At 40.0% G+C, this 24,078-nt stretch overlaps 1 protein-coding gene across 6 annotated transcripts in view; it reads right to left on the bottom strand.

Annotated features, from left to right (window-relative positions):
* The window catches only part of RP1 (RP1 axonemal microtubule associated), a 194,812-nt gene that overhangs the window by 71,906 nt on the left and 98,828 nt on the right, over nucleotides 1–24,078 (bottom strand). For 5 of the 6 annotated variants that reach the window (XM_060277834.1, XM_035125532.2, XM_035125531.2 and 2 more), the window contains 7 exons: nucleotides 15,811–15,965; nucleotides 14,693–14,771; nucleotides 12,060–12,147; nucleotides 9,259–9,314; nucleotides 9,103–9,132; nucleotides 7,565–7,600; nucleotides 6,009–6,175 (listed from right to left, as the gene is read on the bottom strand). In XM_060277834.1, the coding sequence (XP_060133817.1) occupies nucleotides 6,009–6,175; nucleotides 7,565–7,600; nucleotides 9,103–9,132; nucleotides 9,259–9,314; nucleotides 12,060–12,147; nucleotides 14,693–14,771; nucleotides 15,811–15,965 (611 nt within the window). The remainder of the gene's footprint in view (nucleotides 1–6,008; nucleotides 6,176–7,564; nucleotides 7,601–9,102; nucleotides 9,133–9,258; nucleotides 9,315–12,059; nucleotides 12,148–14,692; nucleotides 14,772–15,810; nucleotides 15,966–24,078) is intronic. The other variant, XM_060277835.1, reaches the window with a different exon arrangement.

Raw genomic sequence — 24,078 nt, forward strand, 5'->3', positions numbered from 1 at the left:
AAGGAAAATTCATTGCAAAAAGCACCTTAAAATGATCCCATAATAGTATAATAACGATTTGCCATCATGTTGGTTTATTATATACTACTAAGAACATTTCGCCAGACTTTCATTGAACTACCAGGTTTCTTTCCTACTTTCTATTAGCTGGAAAATGGTCTCCCAATAAGATTTCCAATGAATAAGAATCCCTAATTTGCCCTCCTGAACCTAGGCAACAATCCCAAGGTTTTCTCAGGTTTGCTGGGATATGCCTCATGCAAACTTTCCTGCCTGACTACCAGACAAAAATTTGCACTTGGGGCTTGGCTGTCAGGAAGCCATAGATAATCCATGAATTTGCAAGACTATCATGATGTCAGTCATTTTTCTCTGGCTCCTACTGATAGTTTGATAGCAATCCATCTGATTAGTTTGACTGGCTGTTGCATCATCAAAAATTGCTATATGAACTAAAGCTCAAACAGCCCCAACTTAGATGGCAGATTTTATGAAATTGGGAGTGCATCTAAATTACACACCATGTGGATTGGTCATTCCTAATGCCACATCAGCTATTTTGCATATATGGTCAGGATGGATAAAGGGTGGTGAAAGGTGGATTATTTTTCAGTCTTTCAAGGCATAGAGTACGAATGAGTAGAGTAGGAACTCTGATCTCCAATTGTATTCCAGGCCAGCAAATCTAAATCTAACATATTTTTGTTCCATTTAACCTAAATAAGCTGGCAGATACATTATTAGAAACAATTGCAGCTACCACCTCTTCTATGAACACCTATTCTGTAGTTCACCTGATCTTTGTTGTGGCCAGATGTGAGGAAGTGGGTCTGTGGCTAGCATTCAGCAGCACCTTCTGAGTCTATGATGCAATCATCTCCTTTTACATCCCCCCCCACGCCACAAAAAATATTAGTCCACAATTACTTTCTCTCCACTCTGTTCTTCCACTTGGGTGTCTTTAAGTCAGTTAAAAGTAGCTGCACTTGGTTGTTTTGTTGTTTTGATTTACTTGGCTCCTGAGGATAAAGTTGTATGTTTCCGTTTCTCTATCAGCCTGTTATTTGATCTGCTCTTGAGATCCTAATAAACTCTTTTTTATCCCTTTGATTCCCATTCGCCCCAAATTAACTGAGCAAATAGTGTTTTTTTTTAAAAAAAACACCCTCTAACATGATCTCTTTGAACTGATCACAGTTCGATCCAATTTTCCAGTGCTCCACATGAGCTCTGTTTGTAGTTGTGCCAGACAACAAATCCTCATCATGTTCTAACTGCCCTCTTCCTCTGAACAAGTCTCCAGGCTGGTTGTCATAATTATGTTGACTAATCCATTAACCTGAGGAGGCTTCATGTTTACATCTTGAGCATAGCGAACAGCATCACCTCCATTTAGCTCAGCTTTACAGCCTGAGCATACATTCCCAGTAAATTCAAGGGAGGTTACTTTTCAGCAACTGTGCCTAGGATTGGCAGCATGCATTATAAAGAAGTATCCATGAAACCAGAATGTTTGCATTTACTAATAAAACTGTTCCGGGACACCTTCATGACTGCTGTGTGTCACATTAATATGGAAACAGTCCTCATAAGCACTGGTTACATAATGAGCCGCTGTCTGGAATTGCTTCTGTCCCCCCCCCCCCCCTGAAATAACGGCACTTGAAAGCCAGTGTGCTAGAAAAGGTCACTGTGGGTGGAAAAGGCAGGGTTGCATCTCTCACTGAAAAAAAGCAGGATCCTAAGTGACACGGAAAACACAGAATGGTGTCTTGAAATCTTATAGCTTTATATTTCCATAGCTGGGGTGTTCTTTTCCTGAACCAAGTTGACATCTTTGGCTACCTTGCAATATGCACAAGTTCCCCCCATTTCACCCCATTCCTACTAACCACATTCCCATAGGAACCATCTCCATCTCCAAGTATTTTGGAGTATTGCATTTATACCTTGCTTGCTCTTCCCTCCAGGTAGTGCAGCATTGCATACATGGCTATTCCCCTGCACTATTTCCCCCCCTCACACAGCACCTCTGCTTGTTGTTGTTTAGCCGTTTAGTCATGTCCAACTCTTCATGACCCCATGGACCAGAGCACGCCAGGCACTCCTGTCTTCCACTATCTCCCGCAGTTTGGTCAAGCTCATGTTCGTAGCTTCGAGAACACTGTCTAACCATCTCATCCTCTGTTGACCCCTTCTCTTTGTGCCCTCCACCTTTCCCAACATCAGGGTCTTTTCCAGGGAGTCTTCTCTTCTTGTGAGGTTGCCATAGTATTGGAACCTCAGCTTCATGATCTGTCATTTCAGTGAGCACTCAGGGCTGATTTCCTTCAGAATGGATAGGTTTGATCTTCTTGCAGCCCATGGGACTCTCAAGGGTCTCCTCCAGCACCATAATTCAAAAGCATCAATTCTTCGGTGATCAGCCTTCTTTTTGGTCCAGCTCTAACTTTCCCTGATAGAAAGGGTTTACTGAAAGATAGTGACTGGTGTAACAGGCATCCAGTGAGTGTCATCACTGAGTTGAGATTTAAAACTGCATCTCCCCAGTACAAATCTACCACTCTCACCATAAAACTATGCTTTTTTCAGCTAGAACTCACTGGAACTCAGTTCTGGCACCTCTCATGTGGGCGCCATTGCCATTGTAAGAGAACAAGGGAAACATTCAAGGTAAGTCTCAGCACCTCTTTTTCTAGAAATATAGCGTTGTTCTTCACTGTCAGGGAACACTTCATATCAGCAAATACAAAACCTCATTGCACAAAGTGGAGAACTGTCATATTCATAGATGAAAATAGGTGAAAGCTTCATGTTCATGTGGAGATCTTCAAGGTTCCTATGAGCACTTAAGCTGCTGGATTGGTGCCAAATATATGTTCAAACTTAAGCAAATTAACACCCACATATTAATGGGAATAATTAGAAATCAAAATTTTGGATCAAAATGAGGCCTGCCGTTTTTCAGAAGCTGACTCTGTATAAACACTACTATATTATTTGTATGTGAATCCTCACTAAGTGCTATCGTACTGAATCCAGATCTTTGTTGTTCTTCTGCTCCTGCATATTGCTTTGCTGAATTTGCAGTCTTCTGTTAATTGCAACATCACACAGCCATTCCCATGGCAACCAGTTGTGCTGCCACAAATGGGAATGGGTGAACTCACGCAACAAAAGCCTATGATCATTCAAACAGCCTCAGCAATAAGGTATAAAGAGGGCAACCAAGCCTTGATGTTGCTTAAATGGTTTTGGAATAGAATGGCATCTCAAGATTTTCATGCCTCAGCTATTGCTCTTAAATTTCAGACTGAGCTGTCAGATACTTGAGCTGCACAGCCAGGGGTAGCTCTAGGAAAAAAAATATTTAGGGAGGAGGGGAGATAGAGGAGGGGGCAAAATTTCTGTATTGCATATGAGATTAACATGCAGAAAGCTTGTTTGCTTATTCAGCGATTGCAATTGTTCTCATGGAGCTGTGTCAGCATGGGAAGGGGTGGGGCAGAGGAAAAAAATCAGGAAGGTCACATTCCCATGTGTGTGACCATCTATTTTAAAAAGAAACAAAAACAAATTTGTGCACAAAGAACGTTGGCCAGCATTACTGGATTTGCAAAGTTTTTATGCAAATAAGCACAAAGAATAAAATGTTGTCATGTTCTCCTGCTGTTCTTTGGCAAAGTAATGTAGCACACCACTGAAGAGCATGAGCCCTGAGCTATGAAGTTCCACATTCTTAGCTCAACTTGGAACACAATTGAGAAAGGGGTCAGGATAGGCAAGCCTTTACCTCTCATGCCTCTCCTCCCAATATGTAATATGGAGATAAATTATGAACTAGATGACCTTTGGGGTTCCTTCCAACTCTACAATTCAATGACTGATCCAGCTGCCTGGTGATGCTCAAAGTTCTGGGTCCTGGCAGGTGCCCAAGGATACTAGGTACAGATGCCAGCCCTGATTCTGCAGCTTACTAAAATATACTGTATGTGCTTAGTTAGTAAAGAATGCTACAGAAACACAAACTATTGCTACTATTAGTCAACTTATCACGAGTCATTTAGGAACCAGATACAGTAGGATCCCACTATAATGAATGTTGCACATTCATGCTCTACCATGACTGAGGGCAAAACAATTACAAAGTGTCTGAAAAACTAGCTTTTCCAACAGCCTATGGCTATATTATTGAAATAAGGCATTCTCCCCAACAGACCCCTGCTGTAATAGATTCCACTCTGAGTATGCTATAAAGGTCAGGTGGGACTTGAATCAAATTGCTTCACTGTTTGAAAATCTACCAGCAAAGGTAACAACCCAGACAATGTTTTCTACTCCAGTGCCCCCAATATGAGGCTATGCAAGGAAGGACTTTTCTAATATAGGTGAAGCAGTCAATAAAAAATAATAAGAAAAAAATGTGCCAGGCTTCAGCAGGGGAAGAGATGCACAGGTATTTGGGGAAGATCTGTAGCTCAATGAAAGAGCATCTGCTTTGCATGCAGAAGGTCCCAGGTTCAATCCCCACATCTCCAGGTAGGTCTGGAAACAGTTCCTGCCTGAAACCCTGGAGAGCTAATGCCAGTCAGTGTAGACAATATTGAGTTAGATGGACCAATTAGATTTGACTCAATATAAAACAACTTCTCATGTTCCTATTCAGCAATTGGGCAAGGAAGCCACCAAAAGTGAACATAGCAAAAGTACTCTGAGAAATAATCCCTAGACACAGAAACACAGGAAGCTGTGTTATACTGAGTCAATAGGTCTATTATGCTCAGAAATGTCCAAATTAACTGATTGCAGATTTCAGACAGGGGTCTCTCCCAGTCCTACATGTGAATGCAGAGGATTGAATCAGGAACCTTTTGTGGGAGATTTTATGCAGTCAAACATAACTGTGCATAATTGCCAGTAAAGTACAACAGTAAAGGACAACAGAGCTGTAAATTTCTAGAGAAGACTGTGTGGTGCAATGGGTCAGTCCACCTGGCTGTTAAGCAGAAGGTTGGTGGTGCAAGCCCACCCAGTGATGGCTGTGAGCAAGATTCCTGCACTGCAGGGGTTTGGACAAGAGGATCCTTGGGGTCCCTTCCAACTCTACAATTTTATGAGTCTATGGTTCTATGTCACATCCCCTCCAAGGAGTGGGGAAGTAAGGGTTGTTTCCTGCCCTTCCCCCTCCTATGTAAGCTCAGCACATGTATGAGGCTGGACCTCCCAAGCCCAGACTCCATGTTTGAAGGTACTTTTTGAATTTTGTAACCAATAATATCTTATCCGTGTTATTTCTGCTGTAGCATTGAACAATGCATGGGTAAGTAAAGCATTTGCAAAAGCTTGTGGCCTATTCACTCTGAGAGGGGTAGAGGTGGAGGGGCTCAATTGCAAATGCTTAATATGGGAGAGAAGACTCTAACTGTGAACAGTTGTGACACAAAATCAAATAGATAGTGGCTCTTCTTCTGAGCTACAATCCAATACAACACAATGGAAGTTAAATGCCCCTAAATGGGGTAAATGGGGTATTGTAGGAAATTAAAAGGATGGCTCACAAGCCCAGCCACCTAGCACTGATAAAATGTGAATAAAGAGAGACCCAGGGCAGACATCAGGGCACCCTTGTGGGGCCCTAGCAACTGCCCAGGAATGTCATGGCCTAACACTGGGCCAGCTGTCACCAATTTGCTTGTGTTCTGTAAAGTGTCAATTTATTTCTTCTGAAAATGCATAGAACCTACCTGAACACAGTCTTTCAATAGATACTTCTATGATTCTCATTGTTTCTGACTTTGGGTATGTGCTGCATTCCATATTGGTTACATCCAGCTTACAGATTGTAAAAGAACAGGGAAAATATATCGAGAAAAACTAAACCACAAATCAAGCTATCTTTGTAAATAAGAGATGGCATTTGCTACAGTCATAATAGGATTCCAAATATATCCTTTGGCTAGAGCAAGATGCCACTGCAATCTCTGTGCTGTGCTATAGCTGCAACTTACAAGGAATTCATCAGTTGCTCCTGGTTGAAAGGGCATATCTCCCAAGCTTTGGGAAGAAAGGATAAGATTGTCACTTTTGCCCTTTGAGCCGTAAATCACAAGGGTTCTTTTACACTCCCGTGACAGTGGGGAATCTCGAGCAGTCTTTACCAGCACTCTCCACTGACCTGTGGAATAAAGGTAAACAAACAATCAAAACAAAATTGTATTTTATAAGACTGAAGGGTTTCTTGCTATTTTTGTGACTAAAATGAATTTCAGGAGTGCTGTACATAAGGAAAGGACTTTTGAAGTCAAGTACTCACACACTCACTGCAGTGATTTGGGGGTTTTTTGCCTTAAAAAAGGAGATTGAGAGGAGAGGAGGTATGATAGCCATCTTCAGATAGCTAAAGAGCTGTCACATGGAAGATGGAGGAAGCTTGTTTTCTCCTGCTCTGGAGGCTAGGACCCAAATCAATGGCTTTAAGTTACAAGAAAGGAGGTTCTGATCAGGAAGGACTTTCTGACAGCAAGAGCTGTTCGACAGTGGAATGGACTCCATTGGAAGGTTGTGGACTCTCCTTTCTTGGAGGTTTTAAAGATGAAGTTGGATGGACATCTGTCATGGATGCTTTAGTTGAGATTCCTTTATTGCCGTGGGTTGGACTAGATGACACTTGGGGTACAAGTTACAGGTAGGTAGCTGTGTTGGTCTGACGCAGTCAAAACAAAATGAAAAAATCCTTCCAGTAGCACCTTAGAGACCAACTAAGTTTGTCATAGGTGTGCATGCACATGAAAGCTCATACCTATGACAAACTTAGTTCGTCTCTAAGGTGCTACTGGAAGGATTTTTAAAAATTTTGTTTTGACTTGGGGTACATGTCAACTTTACACAATTCCATGATTCTTCCCCATTTTCCCATTTTTAGAATTCCCACTCCCACACCACATTTTCTCCTTTGTATGTGCTGTCCTGGCTCATTCCCCTCCACCATACACAACACTTCTCTATCACCAGTGAAGAGCTAACAGTTAGGCAGGTGGTCATAGGAGCAAGCCTCATCAAGGAGAGAATCAGCAATTATAGAATGGAAGAATCAGATCTGCTGAGTCAGACACATTCCATGCTATCCTGCTCTAATTGATCCCTTCAATCAGTTGGGATCTGGTGCAGGTATCCCCTGGCACAGATAAGGCGTCATACCATATTCTGTAGAGGGTGGCACGGGGTGGGGTGGGGTGGGTTTCCCGTAGGCAATCACAATGAGAGGCTTCTATAGCTGCTTGTGGCAGCAAAGGCTCAAATCCTAAACATTTGAATTAATTTCTGCTTGTTTTAACTCCCCTCACAGCCCTTTGCTGTAACAGACACTTTGCTTCTCCTCTCATGTCATTTTATATTTACTTGTCGACATAGATAAGGGAGATCAGAACTGCTACTAATACATTGATGGTGCTCTGTCATCTTTTTAATTAGTAATGTAGCAGCAGGAGAATGAAGGGAGGTGCAGCTCCCAGAACAAAAGTGATTACATGATCTGGCAAAGCAAGAGGGTGAACAACAAACCCACCTTGGGGTGATAATGAGGGTCCGTGACAGATTAGCACTGGGGAAGACAGTAAATGAGGAAAGTAATCAAAAAGAGGCTGGATACTGCTCTTCTTTTCTTTAATGGCATTCCTACTTCATGCCAGGAAATTTTAAGACCTCTTTGCAAAATGCTTTCCATTTCTAATAGAAAACCCAACTTTGCATTTCACCTAGCTGACAATCTTTTGTTAAAGCTCAATGTGTTTTACAAGTTGAATCTAGGCAATCAGAAGTACAGGCAGCAACCATTTTAGGTCTCCAACCATATTTCTATGAATATCAACAAGAAAACACAAGTTGGTCTGTGCAGCAGCAGGCACTCCATTAGATGATGCTAGATCCTTAAAAGTAACAATAAAGCCATATCAAATTAGCAAAATAGGTAGGGATGGACAGATTGGTCCATGTCAGTCTTGCATGTGTTCATTCATAAAACATCACTTGCATCCTTTTTCTGCATTTATCTGTGAATCTTTTATCTGTATGAAAATTCTTGTTTAAATATGGATCTACATATAATTTTATATTAAAAATACACATTTAAGTACTTGTTTTAGCTCAATGTGCATTTTCCTAAAAAAATTCTTATCCTAATACAGTATAGGCTTTAAAAAAATCATCCTGGTACATATTTTTAGCTGAGAACTGTATTACAAAACTTGGAGAAGTTGCATTCCAATTGGTGTATTAGTGCAGGAGGTGAAAATTAGTCTACTTATAAATATGGACTGAATGAAACATCCCTCTATCCCTAGTAATACCAACAGCCCAGCATGGACTGCCATCACTCTGATATGAAATAATATGATGAAACAGAGCATGAGGAACAGGAAAAACTGGTGACCAAGCAAGAGAGACTGTTACTGGGGCAACAGCAAGAAGCAGGTGAAAGGCAGAAATTTGACAGACTGTCTGGAGAGGCTCAAGGGACTTGGTGGTGTACATGGACTTCAGGGCAGGGATCTGCAAAACGTGGTTGTGCACAGTAGCTGTATAGCTTAAGTCTGCATTATTTCTGGATACTATGAGAATACCCTGATGAACTCTGACCTGAAACTGCTTTTGCTGTCACTTCACAATGCATTTTTTCTACTCCCATGCTGGAGTAGCTGTCTCCAATTATTAAATGACAGTGATGAAACAAAACAAACCTTGGATCTGCTCTCAGGGGAACCTCTGACTCATTTTAGAACAGAACAATAAATATGAGGAAAACAGTGAGAAATCCTTTACATTACTCAGCTAAATGACTTGTGATGCCCCTTCTACAGATTGTTATCAGACAATTTGTATTTTCCATGTTAGCAGAAGCTTTCCATGAATGGCTACTTGTAAAAGGCAATGGCTGCATTTGCATGTAACATAAAACCATTATTGAATGCTAGATGGACAAGCCTGAATAAACGCAACCATGTGTTCCTCCTTTTTTTCTTATGTGTCTGCTTCAGCCCAAAATGATGTTTAAATTCAAGCAGCAAAGACGGTTTCTACAGGAAATGAATATAGAGTGTAACTTACCTCTATATGCCATTGGTGCATTACTGTTTTCTAAAATAGAAAAGCAAAAACAATCTTATTCTTATTCACAAGAAGAATCTATAGTTTTAAGTGTAATTAGCAATTTGGTACCTAGGATATAATTATAGTACAAATGATCTTATTTTCAGTACTTACTTCTGGCAATTAGCTCTCTTTCTGTCTTCCCATCATCCTGGTACTCATCTAGCCATCTTCCATTGTAAAAAAAAAGAAGGTAATTACAGTGAAGGCAGTTAGTAATTAGTCTTGGTAAATCGAAACCCTGCATTATTCCCCCCCTCCCACTTAACAAAGTTTCTAAGTATCACTTGTCAAGTTACATATTGTCTCTGCAGATATAAACAAGGGTAGCTGTACTTAATACAGAGGAATTGTGTAGATTTATTTACTGTAAACAATTTTATGTCATGCTTCAGCCTAACAACTCCTAGGGTGGCTCACAGCAATTACAAAACCAACACACAATAAAAAATAAAACACAGCAAAGCAATTTTTTTAAAAAAGAACTGCAACAAAGAAGAGCATTCTACATTCAAGATGACACGCCTTGAAAGTTCTTCTCTTCCATTGCCACCTGTCTCACTTAAGCAGGTTCAGAGAAGTATTTTTGATTAAGATTTCAATGTTACAACACAGCCATAGGGAAGATAGTTGTTCTTTGGGTTCCAGCTTCCCAAGCCATTTAGTGTCATCCATTAAGACCTGGCAAAATGCCTGCCCGTGTATTAAGTTTTGGATATGTCCTCAAAAGCGAACCCACATATAAGATATTGCAGTAGTCTAGTTTGATGGTTAGCAGACCATGGCCAGGCTATCTCTGTCCAGGATAAGTCACATCAGCACAACAGTCTTAGCTAATAAAATGTGCTTTAAATCATGGAGTTTACTTAGGCCAGGGGTCCCCAAACTAAGGCCCGGGGGCCGGATGCGGCCCAACTGCCTTCTAAATCCGGCCCGCGGACGGTCCGGGAATCAGCATGTTTTTACATGAGTAGAATGTGTCTTTTATTTAAAATGCATCTCTGGGTTATTTGTGGGGCCTGCCTAGTGTTTTTACATGAGTGGAATATGTCCTTTTATTTAAAATGCATCTCTGGGTTATTTGTGGGGCATAGGAATTCGTTAATATTTTTTTCAAAATATGGTCCGGCCCCCCACAAGGTCTGAGGAACAGTGGACTGGCCCCCTGCTGAAAAAGTTTGCTGACCCCTGACTTAGGCCTTCTATAAGAAGCTGGATCTCTCTCAGCACCCTCAGACTGTGAGCCTGCTACAGTGATACCTCTACTTACGAATTTAATGCGTTCCGAACACACATTTGTAAGTCGAAAAAAAAATGTAAGTCGAATCCCATAGGAATGCATTGGGATAAAAAAATTCGCAAGTAGAAGCAACCCTATCTACAAATTCGTAAGTAGAAAAAATCCTATCTAAACCGCATCCAAGATGGCGGACGGAGCTCCATTTGTAAGTAGAAAAATTCGTAAGTAGAGTTATTTGTAAGTAGATGTACCACTGTATTTCAATGGGAGTACAACCCCATCCTTAGAAGGTTCAACACTATACTCCTAGTAAGACAAACAACCCACCAACAGCACCTCTGTCTCATGAGGATTCTGTTTAATTGTATGGACCCTCATCCAACAACCCATTACTGATTCCTGACATCAATTCAACACACCACTACAACTATAATAATAATTCCACTGTCTCACCTGAATCAGATGAAAAGGAGAATAGAGCTGGGTGTCATTAGCATACTGATGTTCATCCTAGTCCAAATGCCCGGATTACCTCACCCAGCAGATTCAGGTAAATATGTCTCATGGAATGCAACATGGCACTTTGCAGAGCAGATTGTCACAAGACCAAGCAGTAGCCCCCCAACACCAGCATTTGAACACTGTAACTGAATGACAACGCCCCTGAGCCACAACTCAGAAAGTCTGTTGAGGCTAATCATGCTCAAGAATATTAAAAGGCACTGAAATATCCAGGAGGGCACACTCCTTCTGACAACACAGATTATCCATCAAGGCAACCAATGCTTTTTCAAGGCCAAACCCAGGTCTGAAGAAAAAATGAAACAGATCCAAATAGTATGAGCCAGCAGTGTCCAGCACTGTAAGGCCATTTAGAAAAGATGGTACTACCATAGGAGACCTGCTCTTGAACCCTATGAGGTCCTTCAAGGTTCTCCCCTGCCTCCCCATCATTTCTTTTTACTGTGTGCATGAAACCCCTGAGGCCATGCAGGGATTCGGAGTGACGTGTCATCATATGTAGAAAACACCCAACTGTATTTCTTTTTTACACTTGAGTCAGGGAAGCAGCAGATGTGCTGAACTGGTATATGGAAATTATCATGAACTGGATGAGTATCAATAAAGTGAATTCAGACAAGACAGAGAAACTGTGATTCATAGAAGCATAGAATTTTAGAGTTGGAAGGGACTACTAGGATCATTTAGTCCAGAGGTTGGCAACCTAAAGCCCATGGGCTGGAAGCGGCCCATGAGCTGCCCCTGAACCGAGCTGCCCACTCGGCGAGTACCCACGTGCTGCGCTAAACTGGCGCAGCACGGTGCGGGGGCTCTTTTCCATGGCTCCGGAAATCGGTTCTGCAAATGTCCAGACGCCGAAAATTGCTTCTGCACAGGCACAGTTTTTGGTGTCTAGGCATGCACAGACATGATTTCCAGCATTGCGCTGCGCCGGTCCAGCCCATGGAGGATCTCCGCAGAAGTGATCTGGCCCATGCCCGGTAAGCCTTGCCGACCCCTGATTTATGGTAGTTCAACAGCCTGCAATGCAGGAATCACCAACAGTGATGCATCTAGCCATGAAGATGTAGTTCAGCCTGTTCTGGTTTATATTATCAATATAAATCCTTCCATTTTGATGAGGAACTCTTGCACATTACCCACATTAGCATACCTATTACAGGGAAACACTACTTCTTCTTCTTCCCCTTCCTCTCTCTCTTGAAATTTGATGACAACTTTTTCAAGGAACCAACCACTGCCTGTGATTCAATGACAAAAACATCCTATGCTTAGATTGCTTGTGTGTGTGAGAGAGAGAGGGTGGTGGTGGTGGTGGTTAATTCAATCACATTAAACTCAGATAATCAGGACAAAGGGATTAATACAGTTCACATGTGCAAATCCAATAATTAATACTCTCAAACACCTTATTTTCCCTCAAAAATAGTAAACCTTTAAAAGGACCCCTGACCATTAGGTCCAATCGTGACCGACTCTGGTCTAAGGAAATATATTTCTTTAGATTGTTTTAACAGAATATTTGATGAGCTAAACACTTCATCTTTTTTACAGTTTGCATTGCATATGGTGAAAGATGAAATGCTTAGCCTTTGGGTAGGGTGTGGGGGCAGGGCCGTCTCGAGCAGGTTGGGCGCCCTGGCGCTGAGGCGCAGAGATCGCTCCGGCGCCCCCGCCCTCGCAGCGCGCAGCATGGCTTTGCCGTGCAGCGCCCCCCCTGCCGGCCTGGTGCCCTGCGCCACTGGGACTGCACCTAGAGCCAGGCCTGTTGGGGGGGGGGAGTTATGTATTGTACAACAGAAACTCAAGGAGAGCTAGGTCAACATATTTCATTACTATTCAAACACATTTTAGAACCTTCCCAAATTATTGTTTTATAATAAATTATCCGCTGATATTTATTTGATTCGGATGTGTCTACAGTAAGAGATACATTCATTGCAGGGGTATTAACTTTTTCCAGCAACCAAACCACATTTTTTATTTAATCTGGTTACATGACTGTGACATCCAAACTCATAAACAACATAGCTCCTCCACAATACCCACACAATTTTATCATATTTAAACAAGTTATATTTTGGTATTTTAAAAACTAAGAGGCTGAGCATTTCCCTTATTTGATGCTCTAATTTGGCAATCTTGGTGTTTTAGGATGAAGCCTCCACTGAAGACAATGACAATTTCTTCTGGGCAGACACATCTAGGATTGCACTGCAATTACTTTATTGGTGAAATATTTGAACAAAAATGTTCACTAAACTGAGTGAATTGTGGGTAAATTCCACTCTTTGAAAAAGCAATATATATTTTTATTACTTCATCAGTGTGGACCTTTTCTTTTTAAAAAGGGATATAATGCATCAAATGTTTGTTCCATACAGAAAAAATAGGTCTGATTCACATTTTATGTCGTGGATTTGTACGTCTACTGCATACAGTACTGCATACTATTTGTAACATTTGTAATGTTTAGCAAAGCAATGTATTTTCATAAGCATGTAGTATATATGTACCAAGAGTAATAGCCAATCATAGTTTCTTGGCGCATGTCTACCACATGTCCCCATGTTTGGAGAGAAGGGGTATCACCTTCAAACATTACTGTGTTTATTGGGAAACACGTGAAAGACAAGAAGCGCACATGTTTTTCCATAAATTATGATTAAGCCATTAGACCAAACAACAACTATAATATGGGAGGAGTCAACATTAATGCAACGGGAGAAGGCTCACGATTGCTTGAAGTTCTTCTATAAAATTTGATTATCTTTATAAAATATATGTTATTATATAAGATGAATAAACTATATGCTCTATATCAGCGTTTCTCAACTGCTGTTCCGCGGCACACTAGTGTGCTGCGACGTGCCGCGGCGAGAAGGGCGATTTGCTGCCTTGTCACGTGCCTAGTCACATGCCGCGACGAGAAGGCGGCCGCCTTTAGGGGGCGCTGACCCGCCATAAAGGAAGCCGGCCGGGGGACTTCCGGGTTGCCGCGGACTGCTCCAGACGCTCCCTGACGAAGCTCTGGGGAGCGCTACTCTTTGCGGGGTGAAAACGGGCTGTTTTGAGGCTTCAAACCCCCGTGTGAGGAACAGGGGGGACTCCCTGCCTAAAGAGGGGTGGCAGGGCGTTGGAGGGGTTCCCGCAATGGACTGCGAGGTCCAGAAGGGGATCACAGACGCCGGCTGCAGCTCTCTCCCTCCCGCACTGAGAAAGCCTGGCTGCTGAAGCGCACAAGCGGCAAAACCTCCGAAATAAGAAAGAACCGCGACCTGCATAAAAGGTTGGTGCAACTCTACCCTACTGCAACTCTTCAGAATTAAAGAGACTATGTGTATCTGTAGAAGTGCAAAGAGATTTTAAAAAAGAGATACTTGAAAGGCATTCAGAAAGATACTTTTAAGAGGCGCTTAAAAGAAACATTCCAAACAGACTGAGAGAGGGCAGAAGGGAGCCTTGCTTGCCTTGGAAAGAGATTGCAAACAGCGGAGGAGTTTTAAGAAATAAAAATAAAGAGGGGGTCAACTCTGATGTATTTAGATAACTGCAATATAGGCACAGAGTTAATTTTTTTAACTTTTTTAATGGTGGTGTGCCTCATAATTTTTTTCATGGAACAAGTGTGCCTTTGCCCAAAAAAGGTTGAAAAACACTGCTCTATATACAGCAAGAAAAAAAAAATCTTGTCTGATCTTAGACCATGGAACTACACAGAAGAAAATGGGTATGCACTTTTAAACAGATTGTGAAACTGATCTGTCAATAGGAAATTAGTTCTACCTGGACCAGTTCCATCATGACTAATGAGAATTTTATTCACAACTCCAAGCGATACAGCCACCATGGAGAACACATCAGTCTGCAGAAACACAAAAATGAGAATCACAAACTTTGTTTGGGGTTTTTTAACGATAAAGCGGAGTATAAATTTTATGAAATTATTTTAAATTAAATATAAATTTTCATTGCCAAACATCACTGCTGTACTTTTACCGGGGCAGGCAAAATGTCAAGGGGAAGAAAGGCTAGCCAGAAGCAAGTGAGCTTACAGTAGCTGATTGAAATAGCAATCACTGCAATGTTAAGGGCACCAGTCTGTGATTTATGTGCTCCAGTTCAGCAGAGTCTAGAGCAGCTCCAGTCCAGATTTTATAAAAAAGCTCAAGAGCTCTAGTGACCAGGGCCCTAGGGCAGTTGGAGGGAGATTTCTGGTAGGTTTTTTAACATGCCTAATGTGTGTTCCAGTAAGTTCTAGATAAAATGGTTTGGTTACCATCCTTCATGTAAAGAATACTGAGCATTTAAGTAATTCTGTTTTAACCATGAAAAAGAAATACTTAGTCACATTGTATATCTACATTTGAAACATATGGAATGGATGATCACTACATAATAAATCTCCCCCATAGTTAACTGAAACATAATGCTCAAGTACAATTACATATCTGAAGAAGTGTGCATGCACATGAAAGCTCATACCAATGACAAACTTAGTTGGTCTCTAAGATGCTACTGGAAGGAATTTTTTTATTTTGTTTCAACTACGGCAGACCAACATGGCTACCTACCTGTAACTACAATTACATAAGTTTAAGTAACCTCAATGCAGACTGCCTTGCCAGAGTGGTGCATGCCCTGGTTATCTCCCGCTTAGACTACTGCAATGTGCTCTATGTGGGGCTACCTTTGAAGATGACTTGGAAAATACAACTAATCCAGAATGTGACAGCTAGACTGGTGACTGGGAGTAGCTGCCGGGATATGTTGTAAACTACCTAGCTGGGGAAACCCTGCCTGATGGGCAGGGTATAATAATAATAATAATAATAATAATAATAATAATAATAATAATAATTACTGTGGTTATTTGACAGTTCCAACAGCATCTTTTTCTTTACCTGACCACGCTGAAATGAAACTTTATTAGTCCTTGATTTATGAAGTTTTCGTTTTCCAGAATCTCCTCTGGTTCCAAAGATGGTAATGTACACATTAGAATTTGTTTCTGCACCAGGGATTGTTCCAGTGTATACACTGACTTTGTAGAATACCACTGAAAGAGGAAAAAAAGCATTACTACTATATGATATTCAACTAAGTTTTACTCAGGGCAGACCCACTTAAATTAATTAACATCATCAAGTTAGGTTGATTGATTTCAATAGGTCTACTCTTAGAAACTCAACTATTATCATGGCATTTCTATTATGTCCTTAATCTGTCAAAAGACTGCTCCATACTGCTCTGTACCGACTTGAAGCTTGTGGCACAAGCACTAGGGCAACAGACTGATTTAATCCACTTTAACTGTGCAAACTTAAATTTCCAACATGTATTTGAATCTCTCCTGCAAAATATTGACAGTCTGGAGGTGACTCACTCTCTGTCTCTGTGTCTTTCTTATACACCCACACTTTTTAAAACTTGCTTTCATTTCCTGCTCAGGACAGAGACTTGGAGAAGTTGGCAAGGGATACAGAAATTAGTAATATAACTGTCCTTACTGTGCTAAACTCTTAGACTGAAAGGCTATGCAGGCTTACATGGACTAAGCCCCAGTGAAAGCGTTTCTTAATTTTGGGTAGATTTCACGATCAGTCTTTAAAAGCTATTATATTTATTGTATTTAATATATTTCTATACCACCTTCCAAGAATAAAATCCTTATCAAGGCAGTTCATGTGAAATACAACAATGAAATTCCATAGATCAAAATTTTAAAACAGCTCAATAAAACAATCCCATATTAATAAAATTAGCAGTCCAAAATAAAATGCAGCAAAATACAGCCACCAGCAACAGGATACATAATGCCACCCTGGGCTCCTTTGGGAGGAAGAATGGGATACAAATAAAGAATCAGATCTGTGAACCAAGGTAAAATGGCAGGTTTTACATGCCCATTTGAAAATACAGTAAGCCCACAATTTACATACATTTAACGTGCTCATTGATTTTTACACACTTGGGAGAAAATGACTTTGGCAACCCCTTCCACCACAGAAACAATGTTTTTTTGACCATATGTGATTTTGGCTTTAGGTATGATCCCTGGTTCACATAACCCCGGCATAAGTTGAGGGCTTGCTGTAACTAGGCATGCGGCCTGCCTAATATTACACAGCATAATGTTCCACAATTGTGGGGCTACAATTACTAAGTACCTGAATACAACAAGCAATTCATTTAAGGTGTAAGCAATTTTGCTTGGAAGTAACAGGACTGGACTTTTCCAGCTGGCTACTACACAATAAGGCTTAACTTAATAACTCCAGCCATGGTTTGACAGCCATTAAAAATGAATTTTTTGGATGCATAGAAAATTCCAAATCTTTTACTCACAGTTCTGTACACACTGACAGGATTCAATAAACAACAGCTGCCATGGTGAAGTTAGTGAAAAAAAATCATGATTCATTAATAAACAAGTGCTTGCTATGAAATATTGTACTGAAAAGCTTGGGGAAGAGGGAAAGTATCTCCCTCCCTCAGACCACCCCTCACTCATGCATAGACACACTTCAGAGGGTGAACTCTATATGTGACATTCAAGTGATACCAAAAGCAAACCAGCTTCCCCAAAAAATCTACGGTGCCTTCATTGGCTTGAGAACTGCAAGTGGAGCTTGCGTGTGGTAACATTTTTACCCAGAAGTCAGCTTCTGTTAACACTGATCACAGTGTATTTGATATCCCTTTGATATTAACACTAAAGCCTGTCTGAGCCTGTGCATGCTTAAGGATAGGAATGCTGGAGGCAGCACAGATTGCAAAATGAGAGAATGAAACTGATTGCTAGCTAAAAGGACGGGCCACTTTTAGCTGGGATTTCTGCAGTGATCCCTCCATTCTCACCCAAGGTAAAACAGAGGTCACATGCAGGTCTTCGAAAAGAGGTTTATTTTTATTTTTTTGCACCAGCCACTTGAAAAACTTGAGCATGAGCTGGTGAGATGTACTGCGGACATTGCACCAAGCACCACTGCAAACAGATGGCCATGTGTGTGGTCCCTTTCAGCCTCAACACTTACTGATATTGATCACCTGTCAACAAATCAGATGCCACACACACTCTAGGCTGAGCACCGAATACCAATTTTCCACACATACTTGAAAACTTCAGGAACCTGGTTGCCTGACTTAAAACACACACATCTACACAGTAACATGACAATGCCTGAGCATATCAGACAGGTACGGCTTACCACATTACAAACTGGGTGTATTAACTTTCCCTGGCATGTTAACTGGGTGTATTAACATGCCCTCTAACCAATGAAGTTTCTAAGCTGCAGCAGCAGAAGTAGTGCCATGCTGGTGCAGCCGAAATACGTATCTCTGGCCAGAGGAGCAGAAAGCTGCTAACTAGTTGTGCTTCCATTCTCAATAAAATACTACTCACTTCTAAAGTTGTCACTGAGCCAGAATTTTACTAAGTAAAACAGAAATTCATTCCCTTGTTTGTTACTAGGACAGGCAAACAAACAAGCCTTGGTGTGCATTCTGTATTATTTAACTTTGTAAAAGCAGTAGTATTCAGAAAGATGGAGCCATTCAGGAAAATCAGGAAAATCACTCTGCATGTGCTCTTGAAAGTCTTATCGTTATAGGAAAAGGACACTCCGCATACTCATTTTGACATTGGGCCCTTAAAAAGAATTTTTGTTCTCTTCATGGGAAACATATTTGTTCAAGGCCACTTGGTCTGAGATGCCAGGTTTTGTTTTATTGTTTTAATGAAGAAATGCTTTCTTACTATAAGAAGTGGGTCAGATCATGCTCGGTTCCCAGCTGCATGGAAGAGTCTACGGAAATACAGTTCTATATACATCCCCACTTCCTCTGAGCTTGCAGAATTTTTTCCCCCAAATAATTTTTATTCATTTTCCAATATTCACAAAAATAAAGTCACAAAAAACCAACATAAAACAAAAATAAAGCAAAAATAAAACATAAAAAAACATTTTTAACTTAACATTGTTGACTTCCTCAATTCCCCCCACACTGGGTCTATTTTAAAATCTCAATTAAGCAATTTTCATTTTGTATCTTAAATCATTCTAACACATTTTATCATTATCTCTCAACTATTCTAATGAGCGTGCAGATTTTTTGGGGGAAGGAGGGACACAGACATTTTCTGAACACATTTTGCTGGTGTGAATAGACCTGAGGTCTTAAGAGTGCAGTTTCACTCAACCTTCCTGAAATAAGGTGCTTCCTTTGTTGGTTATTTAGTCTTAGCATCAAATCTTATGAGCCCTGAATCAGTGTAGCTGCTCATAGGATTGAGACATGTCTTTTTCTCCCCCCTGACTTCCTCTGTAAGCTGTTTGGAACACGCCAATTCTCCCCAAACCACTATTTATCACGCAGGAGAAACAATATTGTTATGGTTTAAAATGCTTATTTTCTTTTCTTGTACTGCAGCAGTAACCAATAGCAATATATAATATATTGCAATCATCATTCAGGGCCTGATTCCTGGCTCTTCAGCTTGAGGTCATTGTACCTTGAATTCACTGACATTACATTAGCATTAAACTGCAGGGAAACAGGGTATTGCTATATTCTCAGTTAAATGGGAAATAATATAGGCAAATACCATTCACACGATAAAACACAAATCCGGAGAAATGACACCATATTTAGACACTCATCTGGAAGCATACAAGATCATGAAAAAGAAATGAAGGGCAAAAATTAAGTCAATTAATGTAAATATCACTATGGTGCTTCCTGGAGTGAAAAGGGGTGTTTTTTTATTTATTTTTTTAAAGAAAATATGAGATTCAAATATGAGATCCATTTCTTAAAGGTGAGTGTTAATCAAGCTCTTATATCACACAGAAACAAAATCACCACATCACTAAGCAAAAGAGCAAAGGAAGAACCGAAATCTGTTAAGTGAAGCAATGGGAAATCCAAGAACAAAAGTTTTGTTTTAATACGTTGCCAATGATTGCCCTCTTCGTCCTTCCAATCAGCTATTTCTTGACTATTTGAAAAGGCAAACAGAACTAGGCAAATGTTATTCTTTTCCCACTTCCTTTCCCTCGCCCTTGCCATTTTGCAATATTTTGAAGTATATCTGAAAAATTCAGGGCCCTCTAAAAGCAAACTCATGAAAACATTATCTTGAAAGTCTCTGCCATGCAGACTGACAGTCTTTGAACTTAAATCCATCTGCTGGGACAAACTCTGTATACTTTTATTGGACATATAGCAATAACAGGTTTACTCTGAGCATTTGAACAATAGTTTCCTTCAAATGCTTTGCAGGCTTATAAAAGCAAACATCATAATTGCTGGTGAGTCAATCCAATGCCTTATTGTAGTTTCAATGGTTGCAGAAGATGAGGTGCTCTAGGGAAAATGTCACGGTTGGGAACACAAGAACAGGTCTTTTAAAATCTGTTGAGCTCAGTCTAGAAAAAATAAGAGTAACCTTAATTGTGTCCCCTCAACCAATGGTCTAAAAATGGACAGAAATTGGCTTCTGCAGTATCATGGAACCTTCAGGAAGAATCAAACTATTAAGAAGCAGTTGACTAGGAAAGGGCGAAGGTTAGGCATTTCTGAGTCAGTGAGATTAGAAGACGGGAATGCTAACTTTTAAATAAAGATCTAAATTCACTGCCAGATCTTGAACTGCAGGTCTCTAGTTATTAATGTTTCTATTTGCAGTTTGTTAAACATTTGTCACAATGACCACATTTGGATAATCATGTCTTGAATAAGAACACTCCAGAATTTCCTCTCAAAACAGGTGCATGAAACCCCACCTGCTATATATTTCAAATGTCTTTTAAAAGCTCATTTATATTGATGCTGATGCTTATTTTGATACTTAGGAGGGTTCACAGGAGCCACTCCCAGGGGCTGAAGTTCTATTCTGCTCCCCCATTAAAATATTTGAGGGAGCTGGAGGCCCCAAAGTTGATGGCATTGTCACTGAAATGGTGTGTGTGTGCCACATCATGTGATTGATTATGTGGGGTGGGGCTTACCTGCCTCCCCAATATTTTATTCAATTGGCAGCCCTGGAAAGTTACTCTGTTTTCTTACTGACCGCTAAATTTTCATCATTTAAAATAATGCATTGTATTTATTATTGTTTCCTTAAAAAAAAAAATCTTTTTTATGCTGTTTGGAATAGTCATGTACTGCTTAGATATTTTTCTTTTCAAAATGTGAAACAATGTATAAATTATCTAAATAATTTTTTTAAAGCAGCCATTTGTGCCCTTTAAAAGCAGCATATAGTCTTAGTCCCCACTTTTTATAGTAGGATCAAACAAACCAGGAATTCTTCTGCAAACCATAGATTCCCATATTGTCTAATATAGGAAACCATGGTTGATGAGCTTTGGAAGAAGCCAGCATATTAAATAGTGGTGTGAAGATGGTTTAATGCCCTGGCTTGATCCAAAGAATAACAAAACAAGAACCTATAATTAGTGGAAGACATCTGAATTTGTTTGTGCCCACCAGAGAGGGAGAAGCAAAGGGGTTGCATGTGCAGTCAAAAGGATTCTTACATCAGATTATAACACTGATATATGATTGTTCAAACTCTCCTAGTAAGAACTACATTACAATGTTCAAACCAAGTTCAAGGTTAATGCTGCAGTTATTCAAGTCTACCTCTCTATGGGTTATGATTTAAGGATTACAAATCAGTTGTCAAACAGAGTAAAAAAAAACACCAACCATATAAAACTACTAGGAAAGGATTTCTGGAAAGATGTAAAAGGCAAAAACAAAAACAAAAATGAACCTGGATATGAAAATGAGACATAAAGGTCCAGACAGACACAAAGCATGACAGGGAGATGAAAAATTCAATGGCATGGAATTTATAGACAAAATAATATAAGCCTTGAACTATGAAGAATACAAAACTAACATAGTTGGGGGAAACATACCATTCTGGTTACAGGTAGGTAGCCGTGTTGGTCTGAGTCAAAACAAAATAAAAAAAATTCCTTCAGTAGCACCTTAAAGACCAACTAAGTTTTTATTTTGGTATGAGCTTTCGTGTATCTGATGAAGTGTGCATGCACATGAAAGATCATACCAAAATAAAAACTTAGTTGGTTTTTAAGGTGCTACTGAAGGATTTTTTTTTTTTATATACCATTCTGGGTCAGAGATTCTGCAGAAATGGTATTTCAGTGTCAGCATTTTGCATTGGCTGGCATAATGAAAAAAGACAATCAAAAAGAGAGAACTTATCAATGCAAGATACAGAGAAATATGAAGGTGTGTCAAACATTATGTTTAAAAAAAGAGCTACCATTATCTAGAGATAGCCAGACAGAGAAATTACACAGCAAGGACAGAAAAATTAAAACTATCTTCAAGCTTTATGGTTCCATTGTGGCAGAATATAAAAAGAAGCAAGATCTTACAGCAATAAATAATGAAGTCTAGTAGCAACTTGAAGCCTGCTAACACCTCAGTTGAATTTATGAAATATAATTTCTTCTACTACTTCATATTTTGTACAAAATAAGTTTTTTAATAATTAAGTGAATGGGTTGCTGGAAAAATATCCAGATTGATATGAAATTTATATTGGATTGTAAATATGTATATTATGTAATACATCATTTGTTTTCTGTAATATAACAACCTATAAAGGCTGCACATTTGGTAATTCCAAGCAATTATCCCTTTAAAATAGGAATGCAGATGGCAAAAGTTTCCTTCTCAGAGATAGAGGGGGGAAAGCAAAAGTTCTTAGTTGGGCTGTCTATTGATATTCAATTGAAATGAAGCAAAAATCAATAGGTAATTTGAAGTCATAAACTTATGAATTTAGGACTTGTCTAACAGCAATATAATGTTTCCATTTGCATTTATTTGTCAAATATATTTCAATAAGTATAATGTGCCAGAGAAGGAAAATATAAATATACCATTATAACACCATTATTAATAAAGCTGAACAAATGTTCTACTTTTGGGGGGAAATGCATCCAATGAAAAATACTGGCCACACTGAAAACTCATTTACTCTAAAACCTTATTATGTTGGCTGGATCCAAAGATGCCCTTCTGCATATAGAAGCTGTCTTCTGCTCATGAAGGGTACCAAAAATGTTCATCTGGAGGTGCAAGAGCTTGCACAAGCTCTTGTTTCAGCTGAATCAAGAGAATGGCTACAGAATGCACCTACTACAGTATCTCTGTGTGAATTCTTGTGAAGTACCTATTTTGCTTTTATTTAATCATTCATTCATTGCAGTGTTTGCAGTACACCCTACATTTCAAGGCAAAAAGCCTTCACAAAACAACTTACAAAAAATGGTATGGTAGAAATACAGTTATAAAAATAATAAACTTCAGCATAGCTACACTGGATTTCTCATGGTGTCTGTCTCCACTACTCTAGATGTGAGGACTTGAACTCAACTCCCTTTTGAGCAGCAGAGGGCTATCACCTACTCCTTGGGGGCAGCACTTGTCTGCCTTTTAGAATGGACTGATCCCATGTTCAGCTGATGTTCACATGGAATGCTTTCCCACTTTGGCCTCACAAAGGTCTCATTCACCTTCCTTTGAGTGATCTTAGGTGGATTCTGCTGTACTTATCCTGCTTTACAAATAGTTCCTGTGCTTCATCTTCTCATTCATTCTTATTGTGGTATCCTTATACTATGAATGACCTAGTCCATTATGTTAAGTTGGTATGCAGAAGATTGACCTTGGTGTCTTTCATTTCCCTTCTAGGTTTCTAGGATGCTATAAATAATTCAGTACATCAGGAAGCCCAACATAAACTTACTGTATTTTGAATCTCTGAATACCCTCAGATATTTTACGTCAGCTTGAATAACATTTGCCTAACTGATAGCACATGTATTCCCACCAGGAGGCGCTACCCTTTTCTTCTATATTTATTACATTTATATCTGGCCTTACTTCCAAGGAGTGCAAGGTGGTATAAATAGTCACACACACACACACACACACACACACACACACACACACACTCATCCTCATAACAACTCTGTGACATTGATAGTGAATGGGCCAAGGTCATCTATTGAGATTCATGGCTGAGTAGGAATTCAAGCACAGATCTCCCCACTCCTAGCCTTATAGTCTAACTCAGCGTTTCTCAACCGGTGTTCCGCGGCACACTAGTGTGCAGCGAG

The sequence above is a fragment of the Zootoca vivipara genome, chromosome 8, assembly GCF_963506605.1.
Source record: "Zootoca vivipara chromosome 8, rZooViv1.1, whole genome shotgun sequence".
Taxonomy (NCBI): domain Eukaryota; kingdom Metazoa; phylum Chordata; class Lepidosauria; order Squamata; family Lacertidae; genus Zootoca; species Zootoca vivipara.